At 43.3% G+C, this 24,850-nt stretch overlaps 1 protein-coding gene across 3 annotated transcripts in view; it reads left to right on the top strand.

The window, feature by feature from the left end:
- drosha (drosha ribonuclease III) overlaps positions 1-24,850 on the top strand; it is a 151,397-nt gene that overhangs the window by 35,953 nt on the left and 90,594 nt on the right. For all 3 annotated transcript variants that reach the window (XM_014157586.3, XM_082965660.1, XM_082965661.1), the window contains exons 20-22: positions 1,950-2,009; positions 7,038-7,137; positions 11,863-11,965. In XM_014157586.3, coding sequence (XP_014013061.3) covers positions 1,950-2,009; positions 7,038-7,137; positions 11,863-11,965 — 263 coding nt within the window. The remainder of the gene's footprint in view (positions 1-1,949; positions 2,010-7,037; positions 7,138-11,862; positions 11,966-24,850) is intronic.

Genomic DNA, 24,850 nt, shown 5'->3' with positions numbered 1-24,850 from the left:
TCTCTTCTCTTTGGTCGCAATGTCATTTTTTGCAGGTAGGGGATGTTCACACCTACAGTCACCGGGCTATAAAGTGTCTATTGTCCTGCTAATCGGGCTACAAGTGTTTGAAAACCTGTTTTCAAAATTCCACCAGCTGTCCATCACTACTGTAATTAAAAACACAGCATCTTGTTTACATCTTGTTTACATTCTTTATTGTATCCACAATGTCACAAATAATTTGTATCTACCTTTCCAATTACTTTTAGTGTTTGGGATTTACAAATGTGTGCTTTTCATGTCATTTTTCGTTAACCATTTAGGATTTAAGTAAGTAAGACGCCTTTAGTGAGATGTCTAATGCTTTAATATTTAACCATATCTGCCCTCCGAATTCATATCTAAGGGGCATTTCTCACGGCATTATTAGTTACATTGTTTTAGTTTGAACGTGCAGACTGGCACTAAGAACAGTGGGAATGTTTCCCTAGTCAGCGACATTATTAGTGCAATGCCCCTTAAAGTGTTGCTCCCTGCTACCCAGTGGGGCGTGGTGGGGGTCCACCCCTCCTCCCTTCCCCATGGGCTAGGTCCGTCTTCTGTGCACGGCTCTGCGGCCCATCCCGTGCCCCCTGCCCTCGTGCCTTGAACCTTGCACGTCCAACAGTGTTTCAGTGGATACAGCTGGAGAACTGCAAGGCAATCCCAATGTGCGCCACTCGGAGCCATGAACAATATATATTGCCCTGCTAATAACAGGGTTAATAATATATCTGTGAGAATATCCAAGGGTATTTTTTTTTATATAACTCTAACTTAATAATCGCTTGGTTTAAAAAACAACAATATTTTGAAGTTTTCGTTTTCAAATAACGTAAAATGAGCAAGAAAACGGCCATTCTTGAACATGGGGCGAGACATTGTTACTAATTTGTAAATAAAGCCAATTTGTTATTTAAAATGATTTATTTCTGTTTTTAGAGGGAGAGAAACCAAAAACCTACATGGGTCTCCCAGTCAAGGCCAGCATGGGTATTGAACCAGCATCGGTAGCAACACAGCTTGTACTGCTGTGCAGTGTCTTAGACCGTTGCACCACACAGGCGTTGTACAACATGACTGGTCGGGAGAGTACTACAGTAAGAGCAAAATAATCCTAACAAAATAAAATAAAAACCTTAGTGTAACAAGAGTTTTATTAAGTAATACTGAAGTCGTGCACAATTATCAGTTTCTATTTAGGTTTGTTGCCCATTCATTGTCAGAGACACAGTAGAACCCGAAAGCATAATCGGTGTTCTAACTCCCCCTTGCGCTGGTCTGGAGCAATGAAGTAGTGACGCAGGGTACCGTACTAAACCACAAATTACCTCTTAAGTCCCGCAGCATAATTGCAAAACTTTTAGTGGAGCAACCACTGTACATGATTCCATATGTATTATTTCATAGTTTTGATGTCTTCAATATTATTCTACAATGTAGAAAATAGTAAAACTAATGAAAAACCCTTGAATGAGTAGGTGTTCTAATACTTTTGACCGGTAGTGTATACCTAGCGAATGCAGTGTCCCTAAGCCAAGCGGTTGCTGTTTTGCTATGACCTAGTGCGGTTTGACCCTGCACTTAGTTCCATGAGTGACCTTAAGCATCGTCACCAATCTCTGATGCAGGGGCCATTTTTATTCCAAAACACCTTTGCAATGTGTGCTATATATTTGTGAAAGTTTGAGGCTGAATGAATACACTTTAAAATAATTAATAAACTTGATTCAAACATGTACAGGCCATATTTCAGGTCGCTATTGGATTTTCACCCCTGATATTTGTCAGATTGTGTTGATTTGGTCTGTCTCAAGAGACCTGTGGTTCCTGTGTAAATGTCTGATATACGATAGACTGAGACCTAATAAACACCTCTCTCTCCTCTCTGCCTTCATGTCTCTTTCTTCATTTCTCTCTCTTTTCAGGATCAATCACAACGAGCGGCTGGAGTTTCTCGGCGATGCCGTCGTGGAGTTTCTCACCAGGTGAGATTGACGTCCGTCAGCTCCCTCGCTCTTTTTCTCTTTCTTTGACGGACAACACTGCTAATCGAACATGGCGACAACTCCCCCTCTTCTCCCCCCTCCTCCTCTTTATTCTAGTCTGTGATTTCCCCCTAATTGGGTATTCGGTTGTAATTTCACCGTAGCTCTTTTCATTGGGCCTGCTGAAATTCTCCATGACAACTAGCAGTTAGCTATGAGAATGTTGTGTGTGTGTGTGTGTGTGTTATTGACTGAGTCACTCCCAGGTGAGAGGAGACCGCTGTGGTCCAGACACCACTCAGCTTGCACTGCCACACCACTAATGACATGGTGCTATTATTACTACACTGACTTAGTCGCTACAACTCTACCTAGATACCTCGGCTGTGTCCGAAATGGAACCGTAATCCCCATATAGTGAGCCCTGGACAAAATTAGTGCATTATATAGGAAATGTGCTACCATATCGGACGCAGCCTTCGTTTGGACAGATAGAAAGGTAGATGGAGAGAGAGAGAAAGGTCTGGGTTAGCTCAGTTTAGTTCATATGGTAGTTTTTGCACGTCACGCCATATAAGCCTCACTGAAAACCTTCATAATGATGTTTACTCCTCCCCGTTTTTTACATTTTTAACTGTTTGTTGTTCGAGACACGAGCAGGTTATGTATCACACACACGCTACCAGTCAAAAGTTTGGACACACCTACTCATTCAAAGGTTTTTCTTAATTTTTACTTTTTTCTACATCATGTAGTAACCAAAAAGTGTTAAAGAAATCACAATATATTTTAGATTCTTCAAAGTAGCCTCCCTTTGCCTTGATGACAGCTTTGCACATTCTTGGCATTCTCTCAACCAGCTTCACCTGGAATGCTTTTCCAAAAGTCTTAAAGGAGTTCCCACAAATGCTGAGCACTTGTTGGCTGCTTTTCCTTCACTCTGCAGTCCAACTCATCCCAAACCATCTCAATTGGGTTGAGGTCAGGTGATTGAGGTCATGAGAGCCAGTTTCATCATAGCGCTTTACCAGTTTCATCAAAGTTCTTGACATTTCCATATTGACTGTCCTTCTTGTCTTAAAATAATGATGTACTGTCGTTTCTCTTTGCTTATTTGAGCTGTTCTTGCATAATATGGATTTGGTCTTTTTATCAAATAGGGATATCTTCTGTATACCACTCTACCTTAAGAAGGAAGGAAATTCCACAAATTACCTTTTAACAAGGCATACCTGTTAATTGAAATGCATTCCAGGTGACTAGCTCGTGAAGCTGGTTGAGAGAATGCCAAGTGTGTGCAAAGCTGTCATCAAGGCAAAGGGTGATTACTTTGAAGAATCTCAAATATAAAATATATTTTGATTTGTTAAACACTTTTTTGGTTACTACATGATTCCATATGTGTTATTTCACAGTTGTGATGTCTTCACTATTGTTTTACAATGTAGAGAATAATAAAAACAAAGAAAAAGCCTTGAATGAGTAGGTGTGACTGCTACTGTGAATATATACAGTATGTACAGTGGGGAGAACAAGTATTTGATACACTGCCGATTTTGCAGGTTTTCCTACTTACAAAGCATGTAGAGGTCTGTAATTTTTATTATAGGTACATTTCAACTGTGAGAGACGGAATCTAAAACAAAAATCCAGAAAATCACATTGTATGATTTTTAAGTAATTCATTTGCATTTTATTGCATGATATAAGTATTTGATCACCTACCAACCAGTAAGAATTCCGGCTCTCACAGACCTATTCGTTTTTCTTTATGAAGTCCTCCTGTTCTCCACTCATTACCTGTATTAACTGCACCTGTTTGAACTCGTTACCTGTATAAAAGACACCTGTCCACACACTCAATCAAACAGACTCCAACCCTCCACAATGGCCAAGACCAGAGAGCTGTGTAAGGACATCGGGGATAAAATTGTAGACCTGCACAAGGCTGTGATGGGCTACAGGACAATAGGCAAGCAGCTTGGTGAGAAGGCAACAACTGTTGGCGCAATTATTAGAAAATGGAAGAAGTTCAAGATGACGGTCAATCACCCTCGGTCTGGGGCTCCATGTAAGCTCTCACCTCGTGGGGCATCAATGATCATGAGGAAGGTGAGGGATCAGCCCAGAACTACACGGCAGGACCTGGTCAATGACCTGAAAAGAGCTGGGACCACAGTCTCAAAGAAAACCATTAGTAACACACTACGCCATCATGGATTAAAATCCTGCAGCGCACGCAAGGTCCCCCTGCTCAAGCCAGCGCATGTCCAGGCCCATCTGAAGTTTGCCAATGACCATTTGGATGATCCAGAGGAGGAATGGGAGAAGGTCATGTGGTCTGATGAGACAAAAATAGAGCTTTTTGGTCTAAACTCCACTCGCCGTGTTTGGAGGAAGAAGAAGGATGAGTACAACCCCAAGAACACCATCCCAACCGTGAAGCATGGAGGTTGAAACATCATTCTTTGGGGATGCTTTTCTGCAAAGGGGATAGGACGACTGCACCGTAATGAGGGGAGGATGGATGGTGCCATGTATCGCGAGATCTTGGCCAACAACCTCCTTCCTTCAGTAAGAGCATTGAAGATGGGTCGTGGCTGGGTCTTCCAGCATGACAACGACCCGAAACACACAGGCAGGGCAACTAAGGAGTGGCTCCGTAAGAAGCATCTCAAGGTCCTGGAGTGGCCTAGCCAGTCTCCAGATCTGAACCCAATAGAAAATCTTTGGAGGGAGCTGAAAGTCCCTATTGCCCAGCGACAGCCCCGAAGCCTGAAGGATCTGGAGAAGGTCTGTATGGAGGAGTGGGCCAAAATTCCTGCTGCAGTGTGTGCAAACCTGGTCAAGAACTACAGGAAACGTATGATCTCTGTAATTGCAAACAAAAGTTTCTGTACCAAATATTAAGTTCTGCTTTTCTGATGTATCAAATACTTATGTCATGCAATAAAATGCAAATTATTACTTAAAAATCATACAATGTGATTTTCTGGATGTTTGTTTTAGATTCCGTCTCTCACAGTTGAAGTGTACCAATGATAAAAAATTACAGACCTCTACATGCTTTGTAAGTAGGAAACACTGCCGATTTTGCAGGTTATCAAATACTTGTTCTCCCCACTCTATATATCTCCCTCCCAGCACTGCTGTCTGCTGGATTGAACATTTTTAGAACTTGACTACCAGGAGCCGGGGATATATATATAATATTGAAGTGTTAAAGAGCAAGCTGGCTGATTTGAGATGAGAAATCTTGAGATCTTTCATGGCCATTTAATGCTACATCTATTCACCACAGGCGTACCTACCTACGGTCCCTTTAAAAATGTCAAGGCTCAACACTTCTTACCAAGGTCTTTTTTTCGTTCGATCCCTCCTCTCTCCTCCTTCACCTCTCTCCATCCTTGTTCTCTTCTTATTGTCGGGATTTATCACAAACAACCACATACTGTAAGCTCTCACCCCTTTGCTGCCCAGTCGACAATGCACTCTAGAAAAACTGTTGCGTTTAAATATACTGAAGCATGAAATAAAACAAAATCTCTGATAACTTGCTGATAACTTTCATTGTTAACCTAGATGCTGATTTTTATTTATTTTATCATGGCTAGAAAACAAAATATTGAGAAAGTATAATAACATTTTATTTGTCATATGCTTCGTAAACTACTGGTTTAGACTAACAGTGAAATGCTTACTTACGGGTCCTTTTACAACAATGCTATGTTTTCTCTAAGCTTTGTTGTACAATTAAAGGTCAATACACTGCATTTCAAACAGTCAGCAATAATCTGAATTCAGGGCCTGTGGAATTATAACTAAGCTAAATATTAGCCTTCTACAACTATAAGACCCACTAATAATTGTATTATTTTATGTAAATTGTTTAACCAGCTTTTTTTGTTGCAAAAATCACTGATCAGGATTTCAAGTCTGTCTATGAAAATGCCCTTTTTGTTGCAAATGTAACAAGAACCATTCACAATGCACATCCACTAATAATGACCAACTTCTTATAGCAGACTTTATAGAAAATTAACTCTGGTCTCAAACAATATCTCGAGCACAAGCCCAAGTGCTAGTGAGTAGCCAGCTAAACATTCTATTTCAAGTCTAGCCAACTTGGATCTATTTGCTTGCTAACAATATAGAACAGTTGAACTGTAATGAATATACTCTCCTTTCCATCTCCAACTATTTTTAACAGCCTGCTCAGTTCAGATATTGAAATGAATTGGCCTACCTGATAAGAAAATACTTATTTCTCAGAATGAGAACAAGTTGCTAATTCCTTATATAAATGTGTCTTTTTTTTGCTCATTGTACATTTATGAAACACAAACTAGACAGCACATAAGTCTGTGACTAAAATGTGTGGCACTGCGCGTGACAAACTGAGCATGAATTTTCCACAATTATGTTTATTAGTACTCTCATTTTAGTATGTTCTTCTCTGTTCTACATTTTGGGAGTTGAGACAACCTTTCTGATGATACCATTTTTATATTCTCACCTATTACAGTAAAATAATGTCTAAGCGTTTCGCTGTCCATATGACCGACGACCGATTCTGTTGGACCAAACCTAAAATGCAAATAGCGAGTTTAACTTCTTCCTCTCGGACAAGCAGTTTATCTTTCGTCTTTGTTAGTGGCAGGGGGAGGGGCTTGGTGTCTGCAAGTGGGAATGTACACAGTCGAGAGGAGACGAGACCAAAAAGACAGAACGTTCCTAAAAATGGAAGAAAAAAAATGATTACCTTGATTCTGCGATACATGCATTTGAAACATGGCGTTAATTCGATATATCGCCCAGCCCTAACTGTGACCCATGTTCAGCCATCTTGGATAATAACAAGTCTTTGGTTGCCTGCACACAGCTGGGGATCTGTGTCCCATCGGTGGCCATGTCGGATCTAATGGGTCTCTGGTTGGTTGCCTGCCACAGCTGGGGATCTGTGAGATTGTGACCCATCGTCAGCCATCTTGGATCTAACGGCTCTGTTTATGTTTCCTGTCTCCACAGTGTTCATCTGTACTACCTGTTCCCCAGTCTGGAGGAAGGAGGGCTCGCCACCTACAGAACAGCCATTGTACAGAACCAGCACCTGGCCATGCTAGCAAAGGTTAGACTTATACCCTTTTTAGGGACAGTTTCCAGGAAAACGATTTAACACTAGTCCTGGACTAAGAAGTGTGTTCAGTGGAGATTCTCCATTGAACCTATGTTTAAATCCAGGACTAGGCTTAGTCTGTGTCTGAGAAACCGGCCCATAGTGCAATACTTTTGAACAGGGCCAATGGGGATCTGGTCATGTAGTTCACTATGTAGGGCAAAATTCCCCAACTGGCAGCCCACGGTTAATTTTATTTCTCTAAGTTTTCATTTTTGAATTTATTTTTGGACAGAAGACTATAAAAACACATTTGCAAATCAGCTCCAAGTGATTTTAAATTAGGAAATTTGTTCCAAAGTATTCTCACGCATAATAGAGAGAGATATGTGATCGTCTACAAATATCAGCAATGTTTGAAATGATTGTTTTAGACATATCTGTTGGAGCTTGTTGCTGTAAATGTTTTTGCTACAACTTCCGTTAATTGTCCATGTTTGAGTGCATGAAAAAAAACGTGATGTGTCATGGGTAAATTGTGACCGACTGACTGATCTACGAATAATATTGAGTAGTTATTTATGATGCAAGATGATTTGTAGATTTGACTTTAAAGCCGGCTACAATGTCGAACGCGCCCATTATTTTCCGGACCCCTGAACATCCCCTCAAGAAGAAATCGGCCCAGGCTGAATCTAGTTGATGATCCCTGATGTAGGGATGTAGTTGATGATCCCTGATGTAGTTAAATAAAGGTTCAATAAAAACAAAAGATTTGTATGGGATAGGGTGCCATTTCAAACACAGCCTAAGATGGTTCTACTCTAAAGGTCACAGAGTGTGGATACGAGCACCAATAAGAGAGTGTTCACCACAAAGATGGATAGAAACCTGTTTTTATTGTTTCTGCCTCTCCTTTATAACTTTCTTGTAAGAGTACACAGGGGAGAGAAGTAATTCTGTCTCCATTTCCCCCCCCTTCACCACCCCCCTCTCACTTCTCTCTTCTGTCTGTAATTACAGTTAAAAGGTTGTTGTTCTTCAGGTGTAGTATTAGTGTTGCAGGTTCCCTAGGGACCGTTCCCAACTTCCCCCATTCCGAGATGCCACTCTCCTGAAGCAGCAGCATATTACCAAGCTCTCACACACACACAAAACACACACACTTCTCGGCCCCTCTCCTGTGGCAACAGCGTATTGCCAAAAACACGCCAAACACCCCAGCCTGCCATACTACTGGCACTGTTGTTGGAGAAAGAACACTAATCATCCCATGATGTGGAGAAAAGCAATTAAATCTTTAATCTTTCATGTTGCTCCCCCCTGAATACCAAGATGCAGCTGCCTGCATTCGTGTTAGCGCTTTCGCTGGGTGCAAGTGGCACCCAATACCCCTATATAGTGCACTACTTTTGACCAGAGCACTATGGGTCCTGGTAAAAAGTAGTGCACTACTTAGGGCAATAGGGTGCTATTTGGGATGCAACCTCACTTTGGCTCGTTTCAATTTGCCATTTACAGGAAAGTGAGTGTGATACAATATGCAACGGTTGCCAAGTTGTTTCCCAGTTCTTCTTAAGCCAGCGAAACATCTACTCCTTCTCTGCACAAGAACACTTGTAATTATCTCTTGAAAAATGTTTTCAGAAAGCAACAGGCGTAAGCCGACACTTCACTTGTAAAACTTGAAAGTCGAACAGCAAGTTCCCTGTAAGTTAGTGAGGCCTAGTATTTATATTACATTTTTTTCCCTTCCAAATGTAATGATCACGTTTATCTTTCTAATGAATCGTCTGAAGTTGTTGACGCATAGTCATGTATTTTAATTTTAATTTGGTAAAGTAGCTACATTGCTATTACTGCAAACAATACTTGATATCAACTGGAAAATAAGATTGCACAAATTGTTAACCTCTATGGGCTAATAATCAGACACCCATTTTTCAAGCTAGCATATAATGTCACATAAACCCAAACCACAGCTAAATGTAGCACTAACCTTTGATGATCTTCATCAGATGACAACCCTAGGACATTATGTTATACAATACATGCATGTTTTGTTCAATCAAGTTCATATTTATATCAAAAACCAGCTTTTTACATTAGCATGTGACTAGCATGTGACTAGCATTCCCACCGAACACTGCCGGTGAATTTACTAAATTACTCACGATAAACGTTCACAAAAAGCATAACAATTATTTTAAGAATTATAGATACAGAACTCCTCTATGCACTCGATATGTCCGATTTTAAAATAGCTTTTCGGTGAAAGCACATTTTGCAATATTCTCAGTAGATATCCCGGCATCACAGGGCTAGCTATTTAGACACCCAGCAAGTTTAGCACTCATCAAAGTCAGATTTACTATAAGAAAAATGTTATTACCTTTGTTGTCTTCGTCAGAATGCACTCCCAGGACTTCTACTTCAATAACAAATGTTGGTTTGGTCCAAAATAATCCATCGTTATATCCAAATAGCGGCGTTTTGTTCGTGCGTTCTAGACACTATCCTAAAGGGTAAATAAGGGTGGCGAGCATGGCGCAATTCGTGACCAAAAAATTCTAAATATTCCATTACCGTACTTCGAAGCATGTCAACCGCTGTTTAAAATCAATTTTTATGCCATTTTTCTCATAAAAAAGCGATAATATTCCGACCGGGAATGTGCGTTTAGGTAAACAGACAAAAGGAAAGAAAGCATTCGGTCGACTCGGGCACGCGCCTAAGCCCATAGTACTCTGAGCGGCCACTTGCCAAAAGCGATAAAGTGTTTCAGCCAGAGCCTGCCTCGATATCGTTCAGCTTTTTCCCGGGCTCTGAGACCCTATGGAAGCCGTAGGAAGTGTCACGTTATTGCACAGATCCTGAGTCTTCAATAAAAAGAACCAAGATGAAACACTACTTCTCAGACAGGCCACTTCCTGCTTGAAATCTTCTCAGGTTTTGGCCTGCCATATGAGTTCTGTTATACTCACAGACACCATTCAAACAGTTTTAGAAACTTTAGGGTGTTTTCTATCCAAAGCCAATAATTATATGCATATTCTAGTTACTGGGCAGGAGTAGTAACCAGATTAAATCGGGTACGTTTTTTATCCAGCCGTGTCAATACTGCCCCCTAGCCCTAACAGGTTAATATAGAAACAAATGCAAAGGTTGAAGATTGATAATATTTGAGATGAAAACAAACAAATATGACTCCCAAATGGCACCCTATTCCCTGTTTAGTGCACTCATTTTGATCAAGGCCCATAAGCTCTGGTTTAAAAGTAGTGCACCGTATTGGGAATAGGGTGCCATTTGGGACCTACACATTGCGTTTGAGATGTGCCAGACTGCCAGCCAGTGACAGGCTGGTCTCTACCATGGCCCTCCCTACGCGTTCCCTGTCCCTCCAGTAGAATGAAGGTCAGCCCTATGATTTATTAGTTTTAAGTCATGATTATCTGTCCTGTGACTGTCCCCTCTTCCAAATGCTCCTGTCTGGTCTGCATCCCAAGTGGCACCCTATTCCCTATATAGTGCACTACTTTTGACCAGGGCCCACACAGTGAGAGCTTACAGATCAGGGCACAGCTGGCCACTCTGTCTCTCTCTCCTACAGACCTTTTACTGTAGTTGAGTGCCATACAGAACAGTATAGAGTCACTCGGACTGGCGGACTCTGAACTTTTTCAACCCCAAAAAATCACCACCTGGCCGGTCGCTGTATCAGGTAAACATCGAAGTGGCCAGTGTGTAGTTGTCAAAGTCAAAATACCATCAGGAGAAACCGTTATCATATAACAGCGATAGTGTTATATTAAGATAGCCCGCTAGCCTGAAGCTAGTACTTTTCAGACCACGCTAGTGGAAAATGTGCGAAACTGGCCCAGCAGGCCAGTGAACTGTTGCTTTTCCTAGTATTGCATGGCACAGATTGTGACTGTATGTGTTGCACTGACCATCCTACTGATCCTCGACATCTATAAAATAGCCTCCAACACTCTACTCAACAAACTGGATGCAGTCTATCACAGTGCCATCCGTTTTGTCACCAAAGCCCCATACACTACCCACCATTGCGACCTGTACGCTCTCGTTGGTTGGCCCTCGCTTCATACTCGTCGCCAAACCCACTGGCTACAGGTTATGTACAAGTCTCTGCTAGGTAAAGCCCTGCCTAATCTCAGCTCACTGGTCACCATAGCAGCACCCACTCGTAGCACGCGCTCCAGCAGGTATATCTCACTGGTCACCCCAAAAGCCAATTCCTCCTTTGGTCGTCTTTCCTTCCAGTTCTTTGCTGCCAATGACTGGAACGAACTGCAAAAATCTCTGAAGCTGGAGACTCATATCTCCCTCACTAGCTTTAAGCACCAGCTGTCAGCAGCTCACAGATCACTGCACCTGTACATGCTCCTTTGCACCCCAGTATCTGTACTTGCACATTCATCTTCTGCACATCTACCATTCCAGTGTTTAATTGCTATATTGTAGTTACTTCGACACCATGGCCTATTTATTGCCTTAACTTACCTCATTTGCACTCACTGTATATAGACTTTTTGTTTTCTTTTGTTCTACTGTATTATTGACTATATGTTTTGTTTATTCCATGTGTAACTCTGTGTTGTCGAATTGCTATGCTTTATCTTGGCCAGGTCGCATTTGCAAATGAGGACTTGTTCTCAATTAGCCTACCTGGTTAAATAAAGGTGAAATAAAAAATGTTTCATGCTTTGCCAGAAACTGGAGTTGGATCGCTTCATGCTGTATGCCCACGGCCCAGACCTCTGTAGGGAGTCAGACCTGAGACATGCCATGGCCAACTGTTTTGAAGCACTCATAGGTGAGTGTACCGATGTGTGTGACTGTCTATCTCTGTCTCGCTCTGTATGTCTTCGTTAGCTATGTACCGTAGCTACACTGAACAAAAATATTAACTTGCAACCATTTCAAAGATTTTACTGAGTATTTATATAAGGAAATCAGTCAATTGAAATCATTTCATTAGGCCCTAATCTATGGACTTCACATGACTGGGAATACAGATATGCCACTGTTGGTCACATATATCTTTAAAAAAAAGGTAGAGGTATGGATCAGAAAACCAGTCAGTATCTGGTGTGATCATCATTTGACTCATCTCCTTCGCGTAGAGTTGATCAGGCTGTTGATTGTGGCGTGTGGATTGTTGCCCCACTCCTCTACAATGGCTGTGTGAAGTAGAGGTCGTCCGATTTAATCGGAATGGCCGATTAATTAGGTCCAATTTAAAGTTTTCATTACAATCGGTAATCTGCATTTTGGCACCGATCATGGCCGATTACATTGCACTCCACGAGGAGACTGCGTGGCAGGCTGACTACCTGTTATGCGAGTGCAGCAAGGAGCCAAGGTAAGTTGCTAGCTAGCATTAAACATATCTTATAAAAAACAATCAATCTTAACATAATCACTAGTTAACTACACATGGTTGATGATATTACTAGTTTATCTAGCTTGTCCTGCGTTGCATATAATCGATGCGGTGCCTGTTAATTTATCATTGAATCATAATCTACTTTGCCAAACGGGTGATTTTACAAGCGCATTCGCGAAAAAAGCACTGTTGTTGCACCAATGTGTACCTAATCATAAACATCAACGCCTTTCTTAAAATCAATACACAAGTATATACACTGCTCAAAAAAATAAAGGGAACACTTAAACAACACAATGTAACTCCAAGTCAATCACACTTCTGTGAAATCAAACTGTCCACTTAGGAAGCAACACTGATTGACAATAAATTTCACATGCTGTTGTGCAAATGGAATAGACAACAGGTGGAAATTATAGGCAATTAGCAAGACACCCCCAATAAAGGAGTGGTTCTGCAGGTGGGGACCACAGACCACTTCTCAGTTCCCATGCTTCCTGGCTGATGTTTTGGTCACTTTTGAATGCTGGCGGTGCTTTCACTCTAGTGGTAGCATGAGACGGAGTCTACAACCCACACAAGTGGCTCAGGAAGTGCAGCTCATCCAGGATGGCACATCAATGCGAGCTGTGGCAAGAAGGTTTGCTGTGTCTGTCAGCATAGTGTCCAGAGCATGGAGACGCTACCAGGAGACAGGCCAGTACATCAGGAGACGTGGAGGAGGCCGTAGGAGGGCAACAACCCAGCAGCAGGAGCCCTGCAAAATGACCTCCAGCAGGCCACAAATGTGCATGTGTCTGCTCAAACGGTCAGAAACAGACTCTATGAGGGCCCGACGTCCACAGGTGGGGGTTGTGCTTACAGCCCAACACCGTGCAGGACGTTTGGCATTTGCCAGAGAACACCAAGATTGGCAAATTCGCCACTGGTGCCCTGTGCTCTTCACAGATGAAAGCAGGTTCACACTGACCACGTGACAGACGTGACAGAGTCTGGAGACGCCGTGGAGAATGTTCTGCTGCCTGCAACATCCTCCAGCATGACCGGTTTGGCGGTGGGTCAGTCATGGTGTGGGGTGGCATTTCTTTGGGGGGCCGCACAGCCCTCCATGTGCTCGCCAGAGGTTGCCTGACTGCCATTAGGTACCGAGATGAGATCCTCAGACCCCTTGTGAGACCATATGCTGGTGCGGTTGGCCCTGGGTTCCTCCTAATGCAAGACAATGCTAGACCTCATGTGGCTGGAGTGTGTCAGCAGTTCCTGCAAGAGGAAGGCATTGACGCTATGGACTGGTCCGCCCGTTCCCCAGACCTGAATCCAATTGAGCACATCTGGGACATCATGTCTCGCTCCATCCACCAACGCCACGTTGCACCACAGACTGTCCAGGAGTTGGCGGATGCTTTAGTCCAGGTCTGGGAGGAGATCCCTCAGGAGACCGTCCGCCACCTCATCAGGAGCATGCCCAGGCGTTGTAGGGAGGTCATACAGGCACGTGGAGGCCACACACACTACTGAGCCTCATTTTGACTTGTTTTAAGGACATTACATCAAAGTTGGATCAGCCTGTAGTGTGGTTTTCCACTTTAATTTTGAGTGTGACTCCAAATCCAGACCTCCATGGGTTGATAAATTGGATATTTATTGATTATTTTTGTGTGATTTTGTTGTCAGCACATTCAACTATGTAAAGAAAAAAGTATTTAATAAGATTATTTCTTTCATTCAGATCTAGGATGTGTTGTTTAAGTGTTCCCTTTATTTTTTTGAGCAGTATATTTTTAAACCTGCATATTTAGTTAATATTGCCTGCTAACATGAATTTATTTTAACGAGGGAAATTGTGTCACTTCTCTTGCTTTCATTGCACTCAGAGTCGGGTATATGCAACAGTTTGGGCCGCCTGGCTCGTTGCGAACTAATTTGCCAGAATTTTACGTAATTATGACATAACATTGAAGGTTGTGCAATGTAACAGGAATATTTAGACTTAGGGATGCCACCTGTTAGATAAAATACGGAACGGTTCCGTATTTCACTGAAAGAATAAACATTTTATTTTCAAAATGATCTTTTCCGGATTTGACCATATTAATGATCTAAGGCTCGTATTTCTGTGTGTTATTATGTTATAATTAAGTCTATGATTTGATATTTGATAGAGCAGTCGCGGTGGTAGGCAGCAGCAGGCTCGTAAGCATTCATTCAAACAGCACTTTTGTGCGTTTGCCAGCAGCTCTTCGCAATGCTTCAAGCATTGCGCTGTTTATGACTTCAAACCTATCAACTCCCAAGATTAGGCTGGTGTAACCGATGTGAAATGGCTAGCTAGTTAGCGGGGTGCGCGCTAATAGCGTTTCAAACGTCACTCGCTCTGAGACTTGGAGTAGTTGTTCCCTTTGCTCTGCAAAGGCCGCAGCTTTTGTGGAGCGATGGGTAATGATGCTTCGAGGGTGGCTGTTGTCGATGTGTTCCTGGTTCGAGCCCAGGTAGGGGCGAGGAGAGGGACAGAAGCTATACTGTTACACTGGCAATACTAAAGTGCCTATAAGAACATCCAATAGTTAAAGGTATATGAAATACAAATGGTATAGAGAGAAATAGTCCTGTAATTCCTACAATAACCTCAACCTAAAACGTCTTACCTGGGAATATTGAAGACTCATGTTAAAAGGAACCACCAGCTTTCATATGTTCTCATGTTCTGAGCAAGGAACTTAAAAGTTAGCTTTTTTACATTGCACATATTGCACTTTTACTTTCTTCTCCAACACTTTGTTTTTGCATTATTTAAACCAAATTGAACATGTTTCATTATTTATCTGAGGCTAAATTGATTTGATTGATATATTATGTTAAAATTAAAGTGTTCATTCAGTATTGTTGTAATTGTCATTATTACAAATAAAAGAATCGGCCGATTAATCAGTATCGGCTTTTTTTGGTCCGCCAATAATCGGTATCGGCGTTGAAAAACCATAATCAGTCAACCTCTAGTGTGAAGTTGCTGGATATTGGCTGGAACTGGAACACGCTGTCGTACACGTCGATCAAGAGCATCCCGAACATGGGTGACATGTCTGGTGAGTATGCAGGCCATGGAAGAACTGGGACATTTTCAGCTTCCAGGAATTATGTACAGATCCTTGCGACATGGGGCCGTGCATTATGATGCTGATATATGAGGTGATGGCGGTGGATGAATGTCACGACAATGAGCCTCAGTATTTCGTCACAGTATTTCTGTGCGTTTCAAATTGCCATCGATAAAAGGCAATTCTGTTCATTGTCCGTAGCTTATGCCTGCCCCATACCATAACCCCACTGCCACCATGGGGACTCTGTTCACAACATTGACATCAGCAAACCGCTCGTCCAAACAACGCCATACACCGCTGTCTGCCATCTGCCCGGTACAGTTGAAACCGGGATTCATCTGTGAAGAGCAAACTTCAGCGTGCCAGTGGCCATCGAAGGTGAACATTTGCCCACTGAAGTCTGTTACAATGTCAAACTGCAGTCAGGTCAAGACCCTGGTGAGGACTATGAGTACACAGATGAGCTTCCCTGAGACAATTTCTTACGGTTTGTATAGAAATTCTTTGGTTGTGCAAACCCTGTTTCATCAGCTGTCCGGGTTGCTGTTCTCTGTCGGTCCCATAGGTGAAGAAGCCGGATGTGAAGGTCCTGGGCTGGCATGGTTACATTGGTCTGCGGTTGTGATGCTGGTTGGATATATTGCCAAATCCTCTAGAGAAATTAACATTAAATGATCTGGCAACAGCTCTGGTTGACATTCCTGTAGTCAGCATGCCAATATAAACACAACATGTAAAGTGTTGGTTTCATGAGCTGAAATAAAAGATCCCAGAAATGTTCCGTACACACACAAAGCTTATTTCTCGCAAATGTATGCACAAATGTGTTCACATCCTTGTTAGTGAACATCTCTCCTTTGCCAAAATAATTGATCCACCTGTCACTTGTGGCATATCAAGAAGCTGATTAAACAGCATGATCATTACACAGGTGCACCTTGTGCTGGGAACAATAAAAGGCCACTCTAAAATGTGCAGTTTTGTCACCCAACACAGATATCTCAAGTTTTGTGGGCGCGTGCAATTGGCATGCCTACTTTAGGAATGTGCAACAGAGCTGTTGCCAGAGAATTGAATCCTCATTTCTCTACCATATGCGGCCTCCAACGTCATTTTAGAGAATTTGGCAGTACACCCAACCGGCCTCACAACCGCAGACCACGTGTAACCACGCCAGGTCTGGACCTCCACATCCAGCTTCTTCACCTGTGGGATCATCTGAGGGGGGGTGCTGAGGAATATTTCTGTCTGTAATAAAGCCCTTTTATGAGGAAAACTAATTCCGGTTGGCTGGGCCTGGCTCCTCCCTCTTTCTTACTCTTTTAGTGTCTCTTTTACTGTCTGCAAGCTCACTGTAATAAGTAGTGAATAAACATGCGTGATGCCACAGACAGACAGAGGACGCAGTGAGAAACGGCCTGGCTGTCAGAGATGCTGAGGAGCCTCCAGTGATGGTTTTGGATCACTAACTCAAAATAGACCCCTCATGTCGAGACGTACGCTGGCGAGTGAGCAAGCGCACACGAGCACTTGCGTTGAAATTGCTTGTCATGATGTGCCTATTCTTTTGTGACACTTCTGTCATCTCAACTTCTGTTTTAGCTCCAAGGGTTCCTGAATACCCCTTTTACCCCCCTGTCTTGTCTAACGCTCTCTCTCTCTCTCTCTCTCTCTCTCTCTCTCTCTCTCTCTCTCTCTCTCTCTCTCTCTCTCTCTCTCTCTCTCTCTCTTTCTCTCTCTTTCTCTCTCTTTCTCTCTCTTTCTCTCTCTTTCTCTCTCTTTCTCTGAGACAAACCCAGAGTGGAGTAGATGTCATTTCATCCTGTTATCTGTTTCACAGGAAACATGTATATAACACACTGCAGCTCCCACTGTAACATACTCTCACACTTTTTCACTCAAGCGCACATGCACAGACACGCACAAGCAAACATCTCAGAAAACGAGTTTTTCTTCTTTAGATGCGTCATTTTGGAACGTATCATTTTTAGACATCACTGATCCTTTCCCGTGCCCTTTATTATTATTCACAGAGAATTCAGATATTTTTTCGCAAATCTTTAATTTGTCCTTTTATAAGAAGAAATATGTAATCTGACATGCGTCTATCTTTGAAGAGCGTAGCGAGGAGCGGATGGCTTTAAGGGGTTGTTGGATGTGTTTAGTGACCCTTGTTTTATTTGTTTATGTGCCGCCGTGACCCTTGAACCCTGGCTATGCAGCAAGTAGTCGGAAGCAGCAGATAACCTCCTACTTTGCATGGGCAGACTGACTCTCCTGTCTCGCTGTGGCACACACAGACACAGTGTCTATTTCTGCTAACCTTGAGGCAGGGCCACTTTGTGCCAGGGAGTGAGAGAGGGAGAGGAATGAAAGAATGGCGGGAGGGAAGGAGAGGGTGAGGGGTGGAAAGGTGGAATCTGCAATGCAAATAGACGCCCGCAACCCTGCATTATTCAAAATGTTAAATGGATAATATAGTTTTTTTTTTAATCTCTCGTCCTTAACTTCCATTCTCATTTGAGCTCTTGTGGCCCTGTTCGCCTTTACATTCTCATTCTCATTTTACCTCTTGTCATGGAAACAAAATACTTTTTCCCTCAGCCTAGTCGGTGGAGCTGCAGCACATCCTCCCTCCCTTTCCCCACCCCCTTCCGACCTATAGAAACGTTTCCAAAGAGGAAAGAATTGAAAAGAAGAAAGGAGCTCCGTTCTGTTTTATGGCCCTAATTTCCTTGTACAGTTGATCTGTGGATTATAGTGTGTCAGCAGCTGCCAGGAAACGCTGCGATGCAGATGATGGATCATTGTGAGGCCCTCTCTTCTCTCTAGTCTCTAAGCTCTTCCTATTAAAAGAGAGGAGGGAAAAGGATTATCTTTCAGTGGTCTGAATATCAGATTTACACAATGTAGAGACTGTGTATTCACTGAGTGAGAACAGCTCCATTGTTAATTGCTGCGGATGGTGGCAGTGGAGGGATAGTTCTCTGTGCTGCTCTTCTTTCTCAATCTTTCTCTCGCCCTCTCTCCCCCTCAACCCCTTTTAGTTTGGAATAGTTAAGATGTTTGATGTCGAAATGTAATCAGCAGGCTCTGTGCAGCGACGGCGGTGGCAGAGTTTCATTTATATTTTAGTTTGGTTTATTTTGTCATTAATGTGCCTCTGCTTTTTGTGCCCGTTGGGTGGCCAGGCTGGAGCAAAATGGAACGGAGAGGAAGAAAAACTGCTTTATTTGTATTTGATGGATTAGAGCCAATGCTTATTTGAATAATTCATTTTAAGTTATTAATGTGACTGTCAGACACTGATATTTGGAGCCCTGGACCCTGTTTATTGGTCATTGAAAGTGCCTCTGGGTATTACATTTTTTCCCCTAAAGATAACTGTAGCATACATCAGTAAAGGAGGTGATCCTGTGTGGCTCAGTCGGTAGAGCATAGTAATTGCAACGCCAATGTTTGTGGGTTTGATTCCTGCTGGGGTCACCTTACATAAAATGTATGCACACATGACTGTAAGTGGCTTTGTGTAATGTGGCAGATGAATTAGTTGGGTAACATAGATCATTAAGATGTTTTATTTGCATAATATGCCTTTGTGAGATATTTGTCATGTGAATGTATCTGTTAAACCATGTGAAGGGATGGCGTGATTAATGGGGAACCAATTATTTGTCTCCACAATGTCTGTGCGCAAGTCACTCCCCTCAGTGAGCTTGTCCAGGAGTGGAGTCAAGAGGGGGTTTACTTGAGATGGGAGTATCTAGAGTTGTCAATTCATTTATGCTATTGGATGAGCTAATGGTTCTGTTCTATACCGTACCAGGGAGAGACTGTTCCAGTTTGGGGTAGGAGGACCAGATACTGGTCTATACAATGAACACTGTTGATACAGCAGTTGTTGTCTGCTATGTTTTATAGATATCATTCATACAAAACTTAACCTTTGTGAACTGTTCCTAAGATCTGTTGTTTGTCATGTACGTTGAGAGGGGTGGATCTTGGGTATAAAATATCTTTGTACTTTTGTGTAATCACTTTTTCATTTACATTTATGTCATTTAGCAGACGCTCTTATCCAGAGCGACTTACAAATTGGTGCCTTCACCTTATGATATCCAGTGGAACAACCACTTTACAATAGTACATCTATCTTTTTTATTTTTTATTTATTTTTTAAAATATTATTTTTTTTTGGGGGGGGGTGGGTTCGAAGGATTACTTTATCCTATCCCAGGTATTCCTTAACACAGCTCCTTAAGGATAGGGGGCAGTATTGACAATTTCGGAAAAAATATGTGCCCATATTAAACTGCCTCCTACTCAAACTCAGAAGCTAGGATATGCATATTATTAGTAGATTTGGATAGAAAACACTCTGAAGTTTCTAAAACCATTTGAATGGTGTCTGTGAGTATAACAGAACTCATATGGCAAGCAAAAACCTGAGAGAAATCCTACCAGGAAGTGGAAATCTGGATGCATGGGCTCTCTTCAAGTCGTTTCCTATTGAATACACAGTGACGTAGTAATACGGCTTCCACTAGATGTCAACAGTCTTTACAAAGTTGTTTGAGTCGTCTACGATGAACAGAGACCGAATAAGAAGGTGGGGAAGTTGGTGAGGCAGGGAATGACATCACTTCTTGGCGCGCGTTCCTGAGGGTGGATCCTCCGTTCCAAAATGTTTTTCAAGACACAGGAACCGTCCGGTTGAAATATTACTGAATCTTCACGTTCTAAAGGCCCTAAAGATTGATGATTTACAACGTTTGACATGTTTGAACGAACGTAAATACAACTTTTTTTAACTTTTCGTCATGACATTGTCCGCACGCTTCCTACATTTGGAGTAGCTTACTGAACGCGCGAACAACAAGGAGTTATTTGGACATAAATTATGGACTTTATCGAACAAAACAACATTTGTTGTGGACCTGGGAATCCTGGAAGTGCCTTCTGATGAAGATCATCAAAGGTAAGGGAATATTTCTAATGCAATTTATGATTTTAGATGACTCCAAGATGGCGGCTATCTGTATAGCCTAGTGTATTTTTCTGAGCTCAGTACTCAGATTATTGCAAAGAGTGGTTTCCTCGTGAAGCTTTTTTGAAATCTTTCATAGCGTTTGCATAAAGGAGATGTTCATCTATAATTCTTTGAATGACAGTTTAATTTTGTATCAACGTTTATGACAAGTATTTTTGTAAATTGTGGCGCTGATTCACGAGCAGTATTTGAGGGAAAATATTTTCTGAACGTCATGCGCCGATGTAAAATGCTCTTTTTATATATAAATATGAACTTTATCGAACAAAAAATGCATGTATTGTGTAACATGATGTCAAAGGTTAGATCGTCAAAGGTTAGTGCTGCATTAGCTGTGTTTTGGGTATTTGTGATGCATGCTAGTTGCTTGGAAAATGGCTGTGTGGTTATTTTTGTCGATGTACTCTCCTATCATAATCTGTTTTGCTTTCGCTGTAAAGCCTTTTTGAAATAGGACAACGTGGTTTGATTCAGGAGAAGTGTATCTATAAAATGGTGTAAAATAGTCCTATGTTTGAGAAATAGAAATTATTAGATTTGGTTTTGAATATGGCGCTCTGATTTTTCACTGGCTGTTGATCCCGCTAACGGGATTGGAGCTGTAAGAGGTTTTAAAGAGGTAGGGTTTCAGGTGTCTCCGGAAGGTGGTGATTGACTCCGCTGTCCTGGCGCCGTGAGGGAGCTTGTTCCACCATTGGGGTGCCAGAGCAGCGAACAGTTTTGACTGGGCTGAGCGGGAACTGTGCTTCCGTAGAGGTAGAGGGGCCAGCAGGCCAGAGGTGGATGAATGCAGTGCCCTTGTTTGGGTGTAGGGACTGATCAGAGCCTGAAGGTACAGAGGTGCCGTTCCCCTCACAGCTCCGTAGGCAAGCACCATGGTCTTGTCGCAGATGCGAGCTTCAACTGGAAGCCAGTGGAGAGTGCGGAGGAGCGGGGTGACGTGAGAGAACTTGGGAAGGTTGAACACCAGATGGGCTGCGGCGTTCTGGATGAGTTGTAGGGGTTTAATGGCACAGGCAGGGAGCCCAGCCAACAGCGAGTTGCAGTAATCCAGACGGGAGATGACAAGTGCCTGGATTAGGACCTGCGCCGCTTCCTGTGTAAGGCAGGGTCGTACTCTGCGAATGTTGTAGAGCATGAACCTACAGGATTGGGTCACCGCCTTGATGTTAGCGGAGAACGACAGGATGTTGTGCAGGGTCACGCCAAGCCTCTTAGCACTCTGGGAGGAGGACACAATGGAGTTGTCAACCGTGATGGCGAGATCATGGAACGGGCAGTCCTTCACCGGGTGGAAGAGCAGCTCTGTCTTGCCGAGGTTCAGCTTGAGGTGGTATCCGTCATCCACACTGATATGTCTGCCAGACATGCAGAGATGCGATTCGCCACCTGGTTATCAGAAAGGGGAAAGGAGAAGATGAATTGTGTGTCGTCTGCATAGCAATGATAGGAGAGACCATGTGAGGATATGACAGAGCCAAGTGACTTGGTGTATAGCGAGAATAGTAGAGGGCCTAGAACTGAGCCCTGGGGGACACCAGTGGTGAGAGCACGTGGTGCGGAGACAGATTCTCGCCACGCCACCTGGTAGGAGCGACCTGTCAGGTAGGACGCAATCCAAGAGTGAGCCGTGCCGGAGATGCCCAACTCGGAGAGGGTGGAGAGGAGGATCTGATGGTTCACAGTATCAAAGGCAGCAGATAGGTCTAGAAGGATGAGAGCAGAGAAGAGAGAGTTAGCTTTAGCAGTGCGGAGAGCCTCCGTGACACAGAGAAGAGCAGTCTCAGTTTAATGACCAGTCTTGAAACCTGACTGATTTGGATCAAGGTCATTCTGAGAGAGATAGCAAGAGAACTGGCCAGGGACGACACGCTCAAGAGTTTTGGAGAGAAAAGAAAGAAGGGATACTGGTCTGTAGTTGTTGACATCGGAGGGATCGAGTGCAGGTTTTTTGAGAAGGGGTGCAACTCTCGCTCACTTGAAGACAGAAGGGACGTAGCCAGCGGTCAAGGATGAGTTGATGAGCGAGGTGAGGTAAGGGAGAAGGTCTCCGGAAATGGTCTGGAGAAGAGAGGAGGGGATAGGGTCAAGCGGGCAGGTTGTTGGGCGGCCGGCCGTCACAAGTCGCAAGATTTCATCTGAAGAGAGAGGGGAGAAAGAGTCAAAGCATAGGGTAGGGCAATGTGAGCAGGACCAGCGGTGTCGTTTGACTTAACAAACGAGGATCGGATGTCGTCAACCTTCTTTTAAAAATATTTGACGAAGTCATCCTCAGAGAGGGAGGAGGGGGAGGAGGATTCAGGAGGGAGGAGAAGGTGGCAAAGAGCTTCCTAGGGTTAGAGGCAGATGCTTGGAATTTAGAGTGGTAGAAAGTGGCTTTAGCAGCAGAAACAGAGGAAGAAAATGTAGAGAGGAGGGAGTGAAAAGATGCCAGGTCCGCAGTGAGGTTAGTTTTCCTCCATTTCCGCTCGGCTGCCCGGAGCTCTGTTCTGTGAGCTCGCAATGAGTCGTCAAGCCACGGAGCAGGAGGGGAGGACCGAGCCGGCCGGGAGGATAGGGGACATAGAGAGTCAAAGGATGCAGAAAGGGAGGAGAGGAGGGTTGAGGAGGCAGAATCAGGAGATTGGTTGGAGAAGGATTGAGCAGAGGGAAGAGATGATAGGATGGAAGAGGAGAGAGTAGCGGGAGAGTGAGAGAGCGAAGGTTGCGACGGCGCAATACCATCTGAGTAGGGGCAGAGTTAGTGTTGGAGGAGAGCGAGAGGGAAAAGGATACAAGGTAGTGTTCGGAGACTTGGAGGGGAGTTGCAGTGGGATTAGTAGAAGAACAGCATCTAGTAAAGATGAGGTCAAGCGTATTGCCTGCCTTGTGAGTAGGGGGGGACGGTGAGAGGGTGAGGTCAAAAGAGGAGAGGAGTGGAAAGAAGGAGGCAGAGAGAAATGAGTCAAAGGTAGACGTAGGGAGGTTAAAGTCACCCAGAACTGTGAGGGGTGAGCCATCCTCAGGAAAGGAACTTATCAAGGCGTCAAGATCATTGATGAACTCTCCAAGGGAACCTGGAGGGCGATAAATGATAAGGATGTTAATCTTGAATGGGCTAGTGACTCTGACAGCATGGAATTCAAAGGAGGAGATAGACAGATGGGTCAGGGGAGAAAGAGAGAATGTCCACTTGGGAGAGATGAGGATTCCAGTGCCACCACCCCGCTGACCAGATGCTCTCGGGGTATGCGAGAACACATGGTCAGACGAGGAGAGAGCAGTAGGAGTAGCAGTGTTTTCTGTGGTAATCCATGTTTCCGTCAGCGCCAAGAAGTTGAGGGACTGGAAGGTAGCATAGGCTGAGATGAATTCTGCCTTGTTGGCCGCAGACCGGCAGTTCCAGAGGCTGCCGGAGACCTGGAACTCCACGTGGGTCGTGCGCGCTAAGACCACCAGGTTAGAGTGGCAGCAGCCACGCGGTGTGAAGCGTTTGTATGGCTTGTGCAGAGAGGAGAGAACAGGGATAGACAGACACATAGTTGACAGGCTACAGAAGAGGCTAAGCTAATGCAAAGGAGATTGGAATGAAAATTAACTAAACAACTGGGGAAGCGAGAGAGCAGGGCCTCCCTCACTAACCTTTCACTGAAACAATCAAATATAACTCTTCCATCTTCCACTTTAGAAATTATAATTGATGTAAACTGCAGTGGTTCAATGTTTCCAGGAATAGGCTCAAACTTAGTTTATTCAGCTAGATAACTTGGTACAGTATTCTTCCGTGAAACCCACCCAGTGCACCGTATCCTATGACGCCGTAGCTAACTAGCATATTAGCATCCAATAACACACGGTTAGCACCAATACTTGCTTACAACAAACTACCAATGGATCATTTGTGTCCGTGTCTAGTTCCTTTCATAACGCAGAAGTAATTAAACGTTGGCTAGCTAACACAAAGTCAGTCCTGCTAGCTACACAAGTGGACTACACATCTCGAATGTTCAGAAAGTGAAGCTTACGTTGCAAAAATCTTATTGACTAAAATGATACAGTACTGCTAGCTGGTAAAGTTGGCTAGCTAGCAGTTGCTGCGTTGTTGACTTTGTTTGAAAAGGTAGCTGGCTAGCTAACCTCGATAGTTTCTCTGTACTACACCTTTATCTTTGATATAAAGACAAA

The sequence above is a fragment of the Salmo salar genome, chromosome 19 (assembly GCF_965601325.2).
Source record: "Salmo salar chromosome 19, fSalSal1, whole genome shotgun sequence".
In the NCBI taxonomy this organism is placed as follows: domain Eukaryota; kingdom Metazoa; phylum Chordata; class Actinopteri; order Salmoniformes; family Salmonidae; genus Salmo; species Salmo salar.
This window is presented reverse-complemented; position numbering and strand designations above follow the sequence as displayed.